General features: G+C 38.2%; 2 protein-coding genes across 2 annotated transcripts in view; one reads left to right on the top strand and one right to left on the bottom strand.

Annotated features, from left to right (window-relative positions):
• Positions 1-15,035, top strand: part of LOC128701482 (inactive hydroxysteroid dehydrogenase-like protein 1) — a 375,829-nt gene that overhangs the window by 199,496 nt on the left and 161,298 nt on the right. The window lies entirely within an intron of this gene.
• The window catches only part of LOC128701496 (uncharacterized), a 186,708-nt gene that overhangs the window by 108,481 nt on the left and 63,192 nt on the right, over positions 1-15,035 (bottom strand). The window contains exon 7 of the mRNA XM_070101522.1: positions 7,509-7,696. Within this exon, the coding sequence (XP_069957623.1) occupies positions 7,509-7,696 (188 nt within the window). The remainder of the gene's footprint in view (positions 1-7,508; positions 7,697-15,035) is intronic.

Here is a 15,035-nt window from a genome sequence, read left to right as displayed (position 1 = left end):
TACATAACTAACCTAACTGGGACACCATGAAGTTATCTTGCAACAGTATCCTTTATGGGGTCGCAGCTTGACAGACACGCACTGTGATGTTGCTTAAAATAGTAAGATTATGTGTGAAAAAGTGATTAGTTACGTTACTCAAAGGACTCAAGAAGTAGAGATAGTCCGAAGGCTGACTGCAGCCGAATCCGTGATATATGTACGCTCAGCAACGAACACTTTCACTTAGACCACAAGAACAGCTGAAGCCTTGAGACAAACATTCTAAGCCAAGCGGGAAGGATTTAAGGAAATCTCACTTATAGTTGATAAGTTTCTATATGTATGTGATGACCATTATTAATAGCTGGTTTATATAGTTGATAAGTTTCTATATATATGTGTGATGACCATTATTAATAGCTGGTTTATATAGTTGATAAGTTTCTATATATATGTGTGATGACCATTATTAATAGCTGGTTTATATAGTTGATAAGTTTCTATATATATGTGATGACCATTATTAATAGCTGGTTTATATAGTTGGTAAGTTTCTATATATATGTGTGATGACCATTATTAATAGCTGGTTTATATAGTTGATAAGTTTCTATATATATGTGTGATGACCATTATTAATAGCTGGTTTATATAGTTGATAAGTTTCTATATATATGTGATGACCATTATTAATAGCTGGTTTGTATAGCTCATAAGTTTCTATATGTATGTGATGACCATTATTAATAGCTGGTTTATATAAAAGAAACTAAAACTCAATTATGATTTCTATTAAAGTGTTCGAAGTCCAAAACAAATTCTGAGGCAAACCTCCTGTTAACTCTTATTAAAAACGCTGCATTTGAAGTCAAAAAAATTTCATTAATAAAATACATGCTTTATTCTAATTTTAGCAATACTTACAGCCTGCACATAAATATGGCAATTTGGACAAATTAAGACCTCATCTAAACTTTTAATAACATTAACTGATCCTACCTAATTTTATTCTGTAACATTCTGTTAACAAAGTAAGTAGAACGATTTCCATCAACATCCAATTATTTCTGTAAAAAAAGAGCACCTGGGTTAAGTAAAGTCCAACAATGTTTGAACAATAGCGAAGGAAAGAGGGTAACTGTTGTGATTATATCAAGTGTTTGGCTTAGAATTTTTCAAGAACAGTTTATCCCCCTAAACTCTGGTTTATTTAATAATATACCAGAGAACATGGATCTGTCCAGGCGGACATCCACCAGATCTTTAAATGGGCCGCAGAAAACGATATGAAATTCAATGAACAGAAATTTCAATTGCTGTGATATGGAGAACTTTAGGAAATTAAAACTATATCGGAGTATAAAACATATTCCAATCTCACAATAGAGCGAAAAACTAATGTGAAGGACGTGGGAGTGATAATGTCAGAGGGTCTCACTTTCAAAGACCACAATAATGTATCTACCGCATCTGCTATAAAAATGATAGGATGGATAATGAGGACCTTGTAAGCTAGGAATGCCAAGCCCATGATGACTCTATACAGATCGCTTGTTATATCTAGGCTGGAATATTGCTGCACACTAACAGCGCCTTTCAAGGCAGGTGAAATTGCTGACCTGGAAAATGTACAGAGAACCTTCACGGCACACATAGGTGCGATAAAACACCTTAATTACTGGGAACGGTTGAAGTTTCTTGGTTTGTACTCCTTGGAACGCAGGTGACAAAGATACATGAAAATCTACATTTGGAAAATCCTAGAGGAATTAGTTCCAAATTTGCACACGAGAATCACTCCTTACGAAAGCAAAAGACTCGGCAAACGGTGCAACATCCTCCCAATGAAAAGCAGGGGCGATACGAGCACGCTAAGAGTCAACGCAATAAGTGTCAAGGGCCAAAGACTGTTCAACTGCAACTCAGTATACATACGGGGGATTACCAATAGACCCCTGTCTGTCTTTAAGAAGGCCCTGGACAGGCATCTAAAGTCAGTACCTGACAAGCCGGGATGTGGATCGTGTGTCAGTCTACGTTCGACCAGCAGTAACGGCCTGGTTGATCAGGCCCTGATGCACCGAGAGGCCAGATCACAGACCGGTCCGCGGGGGGCATTGATCCCCGTAACCCTCTCCAAGTATACAGATATTAGAAGGAAATTTCAGTTGCAGTTATTCGATTAGAAATAATAACTAAGAATTACATAGCAGTAGGAAATGCCTAATTCCTAGCTATTATTTCCAACTGAATAACTGTAACTATCATTTCCTTAGGAACTGACAGATCTATGTTCTCTAGAATATTATTAAGTGAAACATAGTGTTTTGTAGGCTATTTATTATTCTTAAATATTCCAACCCAAGCATTCGTTACCGTCAAGACAATTACGTTGTTTTCTTTGGTAATGTTGACTCCGTATCCCTAGTTTGCTAACTACAATAGTCGACTGACACACGGATATAAGATGTCTTACCACTTATTAATAAGATCACAAAATACGTTAAACCAATTTGGAAGCTTACCAGTGAATCTCGCTCTGCAGGCAAGAAGCTGTAAATTCTGCATTTTTTTGTAACTATGCACGACTATGTCTGTTCCTCAAAAAACAAAAAAGCTTTAAAAGATTTTTCCAAGATTTAAAAGCAAAAAATCTTAGTTAAAAAAATCAATAGCAGGACTCGTACCTGCAAATTCTGTAAGATAGTACACAGTATTTTATCCACAAAGTCAGACTCCAGATAAGTATGGGCGCCTAGTCGTAACTAGACTGTGTTTTTCCCATACAACGGAGCACCAGGATTGTTTACAGAATTATTTCATCAAATCCTGTCACATGCAGTGATCAACGAAAGACATTTGAAATGCTTAACAATTCTCAGACAAACGAGATTATTTACAAACATTGTCTCTATATCCACGCAGGACTCGAACCTGTGAACTCTGCAACAGAGCACACGGTACTTTAACCACAACGCCTGATTGTGATTTGTTAAGCATTTCAAATCTCTTTCGTTGTTCGTTGCATGTGGCAGGATTTCATGAGACAACTGAAAACAAACCTGGTAGTTCAGGGTTTGGGGAAACATCGTCTATCTCCGGCTAGGTGCCCACACTTATCTGGAGTCTATCGTTGTGGATAAAATACTGTGAACTCTGATGCAGAGTTTGCAGGTTCGAGTCCTGCAGTGGACCGATATATATATATACCTACATACATTTATATATATATATATATATATATATATATATATATATATATATATATATATATATATATATATATATATATATATATATATATATATATATTTATATATATATATATATATATAAATATATATATATATATATATATATATATATATATATCAATATATATATATATATATATATATATATATATATATATATATATATATATATATATATATATATATATTTTATTTATATATGTATATATATAATTATATATATATAATATATATACATATAATATATATATATATATATATATATATATATATATATATATATATTTTTTTTATTTTTATTATCACACCGGCCGATTCCCACCAAGGCAGGGTGGCCCGAAAAAGAAAAACTTTCACCATCATTCACTCCATCACTGTCTTGCCAGAAGGGTGCTTTACACTACAGTTTTTAAACTGCAACATTAACACCCCTCCTTCAGAGTGCAGGCACTGTACTTCCCATCTCCAGGACTCAAGTCCGGCCTGCCGGTTTCCCTGAATCCCTTCATAAATGTTACTTTGCTCACACTCTAACAGCACGTCAAGTATTAAAAACCATTTGTCTCCATTCACTCCTGTCAAACACGCTCACGCATGCCTGCTGGAAGTCCAAGCCCCTCGCACACAAAACCTCCTTTACCCCCTCCCTCCAACCCTTCCTAGGCCGACCCCTACCCCGCCTTCCTTCCACTACAGACTGATACACTCTTGAAGTCATTCTGTTTTGCTCCATTCTCTCTACATGTCCGAACCACCTCAACAACCCTTCCTCAGCCCTCTGGACAACAGTTTTGGTAATCCCGCACCTCCTCCTAACTTCCAAACTACGAATTCTCTGCATTATATTCACACCACACATTGCCCTCAGACATGACATCTCCACTGCCTCCAGCCTTCTCCTCGCTGCAACATTCATCACCCACGCTTCACACCCATATAAGAGCGTTGGTAAAACTATACTCTCATACATTCCCCTCTTTGCCTCCAAGGACAAAGTTCTTTGTCTCCACAGACTCCTAAGTGCACCACTCACTCTTTTTCCCTCATCAATTCTATGATTCACCTCATCTTTCATAGACCCATCCGCTGACACGTCCACTCCCAAATATCTGAATACGTTCACCTCCTCCATACTCTCTCCCTCCAATCTGATATTCAATCTTTCATCACCTAATCTTTTTGTTATCCTCATAACCTTACTCTTTCCTGTATTCACCTTTAATTTTCTTCTTTTGCACACCCTACCAAATTCATCCACCAATCTCTGCAACTTCTCTTCAGAATCTCCCAAGAGCACAGTGTCATCAGCAAAGAGCAGCTGTGACAACTCCCACTTTGTGTGTGATTCTTTATCTTTTAACTCCACGCCTCTTGCCAAGACCCTCGCATTTACTTCTCTTACAACCCCATCTATAAATATATTAAACAACCACGGTGACATCACACATCCTTGTCTAAGGCCTACTTTTACTGGGAAAAAATTTCCCTCTTTCCTACATACTCTAACTTGAGCCTCACTATCCTCGTAAAAACTCTTCACTGCTTTCAGTAACCTACCTCCTACACCATACACTTGCAACATCTGCCACATTGCCCCCCTATCCACCCTGTCATACGCCTTTTCCAAATCCATAAATGCCACAAAGACCTCTTTAGCCTTATCTAAATACTGTTCACTTATATGTTTCACTGTAAACACCTGGTCCACACACCCCCTACCTTTCCTAAAGCCTCCTTGTTCATCTGCTATCCTATTCTCCGTCTTACTCTTAATTCTTTCAATTATAACTCTACCATACACTTTACCAGGTACACTCAACAGACTTATCCCCCTATAATTTTTGCACTCTCTTTTATCCCCTTTGCCTTTATACAAAGGAACTATGCATGCTCTCTGCCAATCCCTAGGTACCTTACCCTCTTCCATACATTTATTAAATAATTGCACCAACCACTCCAAAACTATATCCCCACCTGCTTTTAACATTTCTATCTTTATCCCATCAATCCCGGCTGCCTTACCCCCTTTCATTTTACCTACTGCCTCACGAACTTCCCCCACACTCACAACTGGCTCTTCCTCACTCCTACAAGATGTTATTCCTCCTTGCCCTATACACGAAATCACAGCTTCCCTATCTTCATCAACATTTAACAATTCCTCAAAATATTCCTTCCATCTTCCCAATACCTCTAACTCTCCATTTAATAACTCTCCTCTCCTATTTTTAACTGACAAATCCATTTGTTCTCTAGGCTTTCTTAACTTGTTAATCTCACTCCAAAACTTTTTCTTATTTTCAACAAAATTTGTTGATAACATCTCACCCACTCTCTCATTTGCTCTCTTTTTACATTGCTTCACCACTCTCTTAACTTCTCTCTTTTTCTCCATATACTCTTCCCTCCTTGCATCACTTCTACTTTGTAAAAACTTCTCATATGCTAACTTTTTCTCCCTTACTACTCTCTTTACATCATTATTCCACCAATCGCTCCTCTTCCCTCCTGCACCCACTTTCCTGTAACCACAAACTTCTGCTGAACACTCTAACACTACATTTTTAAACCTACCCCATACCTCTTCGACCCCATTGCCTATGCTCTCATTAGCCCATCTATCCTCCAATAGCTGTTTATATCTTACCCTAACTGCCTCCTCTTTTAGTTTATAAACCTTCACCTCTCTCTTCCCTGATGCTTCTATTCTCCTTGTATCCCATCTACCTTTTACTCTCAGTGTAGCTACAACTAGAAAGTGATCTGATATATCTGTGGCCCCTCTATAAACATGTACATCCTGAAGTCTACTCAACAGTCTTTTATCTACCAATACATAATCCAACAAACTACTGTCATTTCGCCCTACATCATATCGTGTATACTTATTTATCCTCTTTTTCTTAAAATATGTATTACCTATAACTAAACCCCTTTCTATACAAAGTTCAATCAAAGGGCTCCCATTATCATTTACACCTGGCACCCCAAACTTACCTACCACACCCTCTCTAAAAGTTTCTCCTACTTTAGCATTCAAGTCCCCTACCACAATTACTCTCTCACTTGGTTCAAAGGCTCCTATACATTCACTTAACATCTCCCAAAATCTCTCTCTCTCCTCTGCATTCCTCTCTTCTCCAGGTGCATACACGCTTATTATGACCCACTTCTCGCATCCAACCTTTACTTTAATCCACATAATTCTTGAATTTACACATTCATATTCTCTTTTCTCCTTCCATAACTGATCATTTAACATTACTGCTACCCCTTCCTTTGCTCTAACTCTCTCAGATACTCCAGATTTAATCCCATTTATTTCCCCCCACTGAAACTCTCCTACCCCCTTCAGCTTTGTTTCGCTTAGGGCCAGGACATCCAACTTCTTTTCATTCATAACATCAGCAATCATCTGTTTCTTGTCATCCGCACTACATCCACGCACATTTAAGCAACCCAGTTTTATAAAGTTTTTCTTCTTCTCTTTTTTAGTAATTGTATACAGGAGAAGGGGTTACTAGCCCATTGCTCCCGGCATTTTAGTCGCCTCATACGACACGCATGGCTTACGGAGGAAAGATTCTTTTCCACTTCCCCATGGACAATAGAAGAAATAAAAAAGAACAAGAGCTATTTAGAAAAAGGAGAAAAACCTAGATGTATGTATATATATATATGCATGTGCGTGTCTGTGAAGTGTGACCAAAGTGTAAGTAGGAGTAGCAAGATATCCCTGGCAAATTGTAAGTTATTATCTTAAGGCATTATTGATACAGTATTATTAGTTTTTCATTATTTCAAAACGGTATACATCCTTTGGATTTTCTTGAGAATCATGTTTAACTGATAAAATAAGTTATTAGTTTGGTGTAGTTCAGTCTATTATTGCTCAAGATATTCCTCTAAATTAATTATTAAATTGGCAAATAAGATCCATACGAAGCACAAACAACCCAACGTATCACAACTTTAACAGGATGAGAGAAATAAAAAGAAACAAAAACATTTTAAACCCAAATTGGGAAAACAAAGACGAGGAAGAAAAAAGTCTTCATCCACATTAGGCGTAAGGAATGGTGATTTTTTTTGGCAAGATAAATGGGAACATTTCTCACGACCTGCGAATTAGTTGCATGAAGACCCTCTCATTGGAGGCTTTCGCCATTTAACCAAAATCTTCCGATGCCTTCTCGATACTCTCTTACCATATACTCATAACAATAATGGGTTCTCCACAGACGGCGATACCTAAATAAAAAAAAGTCTCACTCAATCAAGTTGGGTGTTTTCATCCACTGTCTGTAGAGGCTGGTGGCAAGGTGCACACAGTCAGAGTGGCCCAGTCTGCAGATCCAGTTTGTCAACTGAGCATGTTCCTTTTGCATCTTTAGCATGCTCTCCTCATTGTCGAGTTCCAGTGTGATGTAAAGGGGCACCAAAAGCGACAGCGCGTACTTCTGTAGGAAAGAGGCGAGGAAATGATTCGTTTATATTGTTTAGCTAAGATGTAGGTGCAAGTATGCCCGTTTATGTTTGACTTTTTGTAATATATGTATACATATATATATATATATATATATATATATATATATATATATATATATATATATATATATATATATATATATATATATATATAATATATATATATATATATATATGTATGTACATATATATATATATATATATATATATATATATATATATATATATATATATATATATATATATATATATATATATATATGTATATATATATACATATATATATATATATATATATATATATATATATATATATATATATATATATATATATATATATATATATATATATATATGCACCTGGAGAAGAGAGAAGTGTAGAGGAGAGAGAGAGATTCTGGGAAATGTTGAGTGAATGCGTGGGGAGTTTTGAATCAAGTGTGAGAGTAATGGTGGTTGGGGATTTTAATGCTAAAGTGGGTAAAAATGTTATGGAGGGAGTAGTAGGTAAATTTGGGGTGCCAGAGGTAAATGTAAATGGGGAGCCTTTAATTGAGTTATTTGTAGAAAGAAATTTGGTAATAAGTAATACATATTTTATGAAAAAGAGGATAAATAAATATACAAGGTATGATGTAGCACGTAATGAAAGTAGTTTGTTAGATTATGTATTGGTGGATAAAAGGTTGATGGGTAGGCTACAGGATGTACATGTTTATAGAGGGGCAACTAATATATCGGATCATTATTTAGTTGTAGCTACAGTTAGAGTAAGAGGTAGATGGGAAAAGAGGAAGGTGGCAACAACAAGTAAGAGGGAGGTGAAAGTGTATAAACTAAGGGAGGAGGAAGTTCGGGCGAGATATAAGCGACTATTGGCAGAAAGGTGGGCTAGTGCAAAGATGAGTAGTGGAGGGGGTTGAAGAGGGTTGGAATAGTTTTAAAAATGCAGTATTAGAATGTGGGGCAGAAGTTTGTGGTTATAGGATGGTGGGGGCAGGAGGAAAGAGGAGTGATTGGTGGAATGATGAAGTAAAGGGTGTGATAAAAGAGAAAAAGGTAGCTTATGAGAGGTTTTTACAAAGCAGAAGTGTTATAAGAAGAGCAGAGTATATGGAGAGTAAAAGAAAGGTGAAGAGAGTGGTGAGAGAGTGCAAAAGGAGAGCAGATGAAAGAGTGGGAGAGGCACTGTCAAGAAATTTTAATGAAAATAAGAAAAAATTTTGGAGTGAGTTAAACAAGTTAGGAAAGCCTAGGGAAAGTATGGATTTGTCAGTTAAAAACAGAGTAGGGGAGTTAGTAGATGGGGAGAGGGAGGTATTAGGTAGATGGCGAGAATATTTTGAGGAACTTTTAAATGTTGAGGAAGAAAGGGAGGCGGTGATTTCATGTACTGGCCAGGGAGGTATACCATCTTTTAGGAGTGAAGAAGAGCAGAATGTAAGTGTGGTGGAGGTACGTGAGGCATTACGTAGAATGAAAGGGGGTAAAGCAGCTGGAACTGATGGGATCATGACAGAAATGTTAAAAGCAGGGGGGATATAGTGTTGGAGTGGTTGGTACTTTTGTTTAATAAATGTATGAAAGAGGGGAAGGTACCTAGGGATTGGCGGAGAGCATGTATAGTCCCTTTATATAAAGGGAAAGGGGACAAAAGAGATTGTAAAAATTATAGAGGAATAAGTTTACTGAGTATACCAGGAAAAGTATACGGTAGGGTTATAATTGAAAGAATTAGAGGTAAGACAGAATGTAGGATTGCGGATGAGCAGGGAGGCTTCAGAGTGGGTAGGGGATGTGTAGATCAAGCGTTTACATTGAAGCATATATGTGAACAGTATTTAGATAAAGGTAGGGAAGTTTTTATTGCATTTATGGACTTAGAAAAGGCATATGAGGAGCAATGTGGCAGATGTTGCAAGTATATGGAATAGGTGGTAAGTTACTAAATGCTGTAAAGAGCTTTTATGAGGATAGCGAGGCTCAGGTTAGGGTGTGTAGAAGAGAGGGAGACTACTTCCCGGTAAAAGTAGGTCTTAGACAGGGATGTGTAATGTCACCATGGTTGTTTAATATATTTATAGATGGGGTTGTAAAAGAAGTAAATGCTAGGGTGTTCGGGAGAGGGGTGGGATTAAATTATGGGGAATCAAATTCAAAATCGGAACTGACACAGTTATTTTTTGCTGATGATACTGTGCTTATGGGAGATTCTAAAGAAAAATTGCAAAGGTTAGTGGATAAGTTTGAGAATGTGTGTAAAGGTAGAAAGTTGAAAGTGAACATAGAAAAGATTAAGGTGATGAGGGTATCAAATGATTTAGATAAAGAAAAATTGGATATCAAATTGGGGAGGAGGAGTATGGAAGAAGTGAATGTTTTCAGATACTTGGGAGTTGACGTGTCGGCGGATGGGTTTATGAAGGATGAGGTTAATCATAGAATTGATGAGGGAAAAAAGGTGAGTGGTGCGTTGAGGTATATGTGGAGTCAAAAAACGTTATCTATGGAGGCAAAGAAGGGAATGTATGAAAGTATAGTAGTACCAACACTCTTATATGGATGTGAAGCTTGGGTGGTAAATGCAGCAGCGGGGAGACGGTTGGAGGCAGTGGAGATGTCCTGTCTAAGGGCAATGTGTGGTGTAAATATTATGCAGAAAATTCGGAGTGTGGAAATTAGGAGAAGGTGTGGAGTTAATAAAAGCATTAGTCAGAGGGCAGAAGAGGGGTTGTTGAGGTGGTTTAGTCATTTAGAGAGAATGGATCAAAGTAGAATGACATGGAAAGCATATAAATCTATAGGGGAAGGAAGGAGGGGTAGGGGTCGTCCTCGAAAGGGTTGGAAAGAGGGGGTAAAGGAGGTTTTGTGGGCAAGGGGCTTGGACTTCCAGCAAGCGTGCATAAGCGTGTTAGATAGGAATGAATGGAGACGAATGATACTTGGGACCTGACGATCTGTTGGAGTGTGAGCAGGGTAATATTTAGTGAAGGGATTCAGGGAAACCGGTTATTTTCATATAGTCGGACTTCAGTCCTGGAAATGGGAAGTACAATGCCTGCACTTTAAAGGAGGGGTTTGGGATATTGGCAGTTTGGAGGGATATGTTGTGTATCTTTATACGTATATACTTCTAAACTGTTGTATTCTGAGCACCTCTGCAAAAGCAGTGATAATGTGTGAGTGTGGTGAAAGTGTTGAATGATGATGAAAGTATTTTCTTTTTGGGGATTTTGTTTCTTTTTTGGGTCACCCTGCCTCGGTGGGAGACGGCCGACTTGTTGAAATATATATATATATATATATATATATATATATATATATATATATATATATATATATATATATATATATATATATATATATATATATATATACAGGGAGATACTACCGTCCTACCAAGTGAGTGTAAAACGAAAACCTGTAATTGTTTTACATGATGGTAGGATTGCTGGTGTCTTTTCTCTGTCTCATAAACATACAAGATTTCAGGTACGTCTTGCTACTTCTACTTGCACTTAGGTCACACTACACATGCATGTACAAGCATATATATGTATATATACACACCCCTCTGGGTTTTCTGCTATTTTTTTTTCTAGTTCTTGTTCTTGTTTATTTCCTCTTATCTCCATGGGGAAGTGGAACAGAATTCTTCCTCCATAAGCCATGCGTGTTGTAAGAGGCGACTAAAATGCCGGGAGCAAGGGGCTAGTAACCCCTTCTCCTGTACAAATTACTAACTTTAAAAAAGAGAAACTTTTGTTTTTCTTTTTGGGCCACCCTGCCTTGGTGGGATACGACCGGTTTGTTGAAAGAATATATATATATATATATATATATATATATATATATATATATATATATATATATATATATATATATATATATATATATATATATATATATTTATATATATATATATATATATATATATATATATATATATATATATCTATATATATATATATATACAGTGGTCCCTCGATTATCGACGGTAATCCGTTCCTGGAAGCCGGTCGATTATCGAAATGGTCGATTTACGAATCAATTTTCCTCATAAGAAATAATGTAAATTCAATTAATCCGTTCCTGACACCCAGAAGTATTAAAACAAAAAAATTTTTTACATGAAATATTCATGTAGTACATAAACAATACAATGGGAAATGATGAATGAAACATTAACAGCATAACACTTACCTTTATTGGAGATTCTTCTTAGTGTATGGGAGACTGGAGGAGGAGGAGAGAGTGGATTGTTTATAGTTTGGAAGGGGAATCCCCTTCCAGCAACACCTCAGGTACCATTTGCTTTTCTGGGGTTGCTTCTTTTCTCTGTTTCTTAATGCCACTAGGACCAGCTTGAGAGTCACTGGAGTCCTGTCTCGCAAAATAACTGTGCAGAGAGCTCTGTTTCTGGCGTCTCTTTAAAACTTCCCTAAAATGGGCCAAGACTCTGTCACTGTACAAGTTGCCGATATGGCTTGCAACATCCTTCTCTGGGTGATGTTTCTCCATAAATCTTTCCATCTTACCCCACATAGTAAAAATCTCCTTAATTTCTGAAGAAGGCACCTTCTTCTATCTCTCTTCCTCCTCCTCTGCAGCAAGATTCTGAGCTGCGATCTGTTGCTCTTCCTGCTGAAGCTCTTGCAGCTCCTCAGTGGTTAGCTCTTCGTTGTGGTCCTCCACCAACTCTTCCACATCCTCCAAACTCACATCCAACCCCATGGAACTATCCAGTGCCACAATAGAGTTCAAAACTGACATAGGCTCATCAGGGTCAGCCCCAAACCCTTCCAAATCCCTCTTGTCGACACAATCTGGCCACAATTTTCTCCAAGCAGAGTTCAAAGTCCTGGTAGACACTCCCTCCCAAGCCTTACCTATAAGGCTTACACAATGGAAAATACTGAAATGTTCTTTCCAAAAATCTCGTAGGGTCAAGTGAGTGTCTGAGGTCACATTGAAGCACCTTTCAAACATTGCTTTGGTGTACAGTTTTTTAAAGTTTGCAATGACCTGCTGGTCCATGGGTTGGAGGAGAGGAGTGGTATTCGGGGGCAAGAACTTTACTGAGATGAACCCAAACTCAAACCCAAACGAGGCCCGCTTACCTCGTGCATACGCGTCTGGGACGACGGGTCGAGACGGGTCGATAAACGAATTTCGGTCAATTTCCGAGTCAATATTTTGTCGAAAAAACCGGTTGATTTCCGAAATGGTCGACTTTCAGGCCGGTCGATTATTGAGGGACCACTGTATACATATATAAACGGACGGGGATAGAACCAGCGATCAGAGAGTCTCAAAACTCCAGACCGTAGCGTTAGCCACTGAGCCAGCTAGCCAAAATTAGATTCATCCAACTAGGTATATTTCTACACCATAGGAAGGATAGCATAGGCACCACTGTGACCACAAATGCAAGTTTTTACAGACGAATCTCCGGCTAGCTTGGACGTGATGAACTCTAGCTGCAGTCCCTTCAAAGCCGTGAACATGACTCACGAAATCGTAATGACACGATGGCAAACAAATCATACCACGGACGGGGATAGAACCCGCGATCAGAGAGTCTCAAAACTCCAGACAATCCTTCCTATGGTGTAGAAATATACCTAGTTGGATGAATCTTATTGTGGCTAGCTGGCCCCGTGGCTAACGCGACGGTCTGGAGTTCTGAGACTCTCTGATCGAGGGTTCTATCCCCGTCCATGGTATGGTTTATTTGCAATCGTGTCATTACAATTTCGTGAGTCAGAGTTGCACATGTGTCGCCGAGGTCAGTGGTCACCTGCGGTCATACCTGTCCTAAGCTCTGGGAGTTAGTGTGGGGTGTTACCAAGCACCATGGCTTGTTGTAGTGTTTTAGAATCTCAGGTTAAAGTGTTGAAGAAGGAGATTCTACTTCTTCAGCAGGAAAATAGGAGGCTGAAGCTTCGCCTAGATGAGTCTGGGAGTGATTGTGAGAAGGATTTAGCTGGTAAGGAGGAAATGGTCACCAGCAGTAATAGTGGCAACCGCTTTAAGTGGGAAGTGGTTCACAGTTCAGGAAGAAGGAAGACGAGGGGGGTTAACAGAGAAGATGTGAAGGTTGGAAATCGATTCCCAGGTAAGATATATGGACCATTCTTTTTGTAACATAGACAGAATGGTCAGACAGAGGGTGTGACTTCCTGGAGCTGGTGTTGGTGACATAGTCAGCAGGTTGGATAATATTATGTCAGGTAATGGGAGCAAGCCCATTATCTGTCTTAGTGCTGGGGGTAATGACATTGGGAAGGTCAGGAGAGAGGAGCTGCTGGATAAGTACAGGTCAGCCATAGAAGTAGTTAGGTCTAAGGGAGGGATCCCAGTCATATGTAGCAGCTTGCCTAGAAAGAGAATGGGCAATGAATGGATGTCTAGGGCAATTGGTATAAATTGCTGGCTAGACAGGTACTGCAAGGAAATTGCAATCCCATTCATTGATAACTGGGACATATTCTTTGCCAAACGTGATATGTATGCAAGGAATGGGGTTCATCTCTCTGGGGATGGAGTGGTTGCATTAGCCAATTCGATTGAGAGGGTAATTGATGATTTGTCTAGGAATTTAAACTGATAGATTATAGAGGCATGGGTATTTGTGGGAAACAATCAGGCTGCAGTATTATGGTTAAAAACAGCAGTTATTACCAGTATACTTCAGGGATATGTTTAAAAGACAATATTCAAAATAAAGTTGCTAGTAATGGCAAATCAATTGATCAACAAACAAAGAGAGATAACAGAGGGCAACGAGTGACTAGCTCCCTTAAGATTTACTATACAAATAGTAGGAGTCTAAGAAATAAGATAGATGAGCTAAGATTGCTTGTAAGTGTAGGTAATGTAGATATTATTGATATAACATAGACCTGGTTCAACCTGAAAGATGGAGAAATGCCTTCTGAATGCAACATACAGGGTTATAAACTATTCCACACTGATAGGGTCAACAGGAAGGGTGGTTGAGTGGCGATGTATGTCAGAGAAAATTTAAATTGTTGTCTTAGACATGATATAAGATTAGAAAAATCGAACACAGAATCTGTTTGGCTACAGTTTCTCGAGGGTCGTGACAAATTAGTTCTGGGTGTGATTTATAGGCCCCCAAACCTTGACAAGGAGTGCAGTAAGCTGTTATGGGACGAAATTCATAAAGCATCTAGATATAAAAATGTTGTGATAATTGGAGATTTTAACTTTAGAAAATTGATTGGAACAATATGACAGGAAATCTTGAGTCTAGTGACTTTCTTGATGAGGTTCAGGATTGCTTTT

This window comes from Cherax quadricarinatus, chromosome 78 (assembly GCF_038502225.1).
Source record: "Cherax quadricarinatus isolate ZL_2023a chromosome 78, ASM3850222v1, whole genome shotgun sequence".
Classification (NCBI taxonomy): Eukaryota; Metazoa; Arthropoda; class Malacostraca; order Decapoda; family Parastacidae; genus Cherax; species Cherax quadricarinatus.
This window is presented reverse-complemented; position numbering and strand designations above follow the sequence as displayed.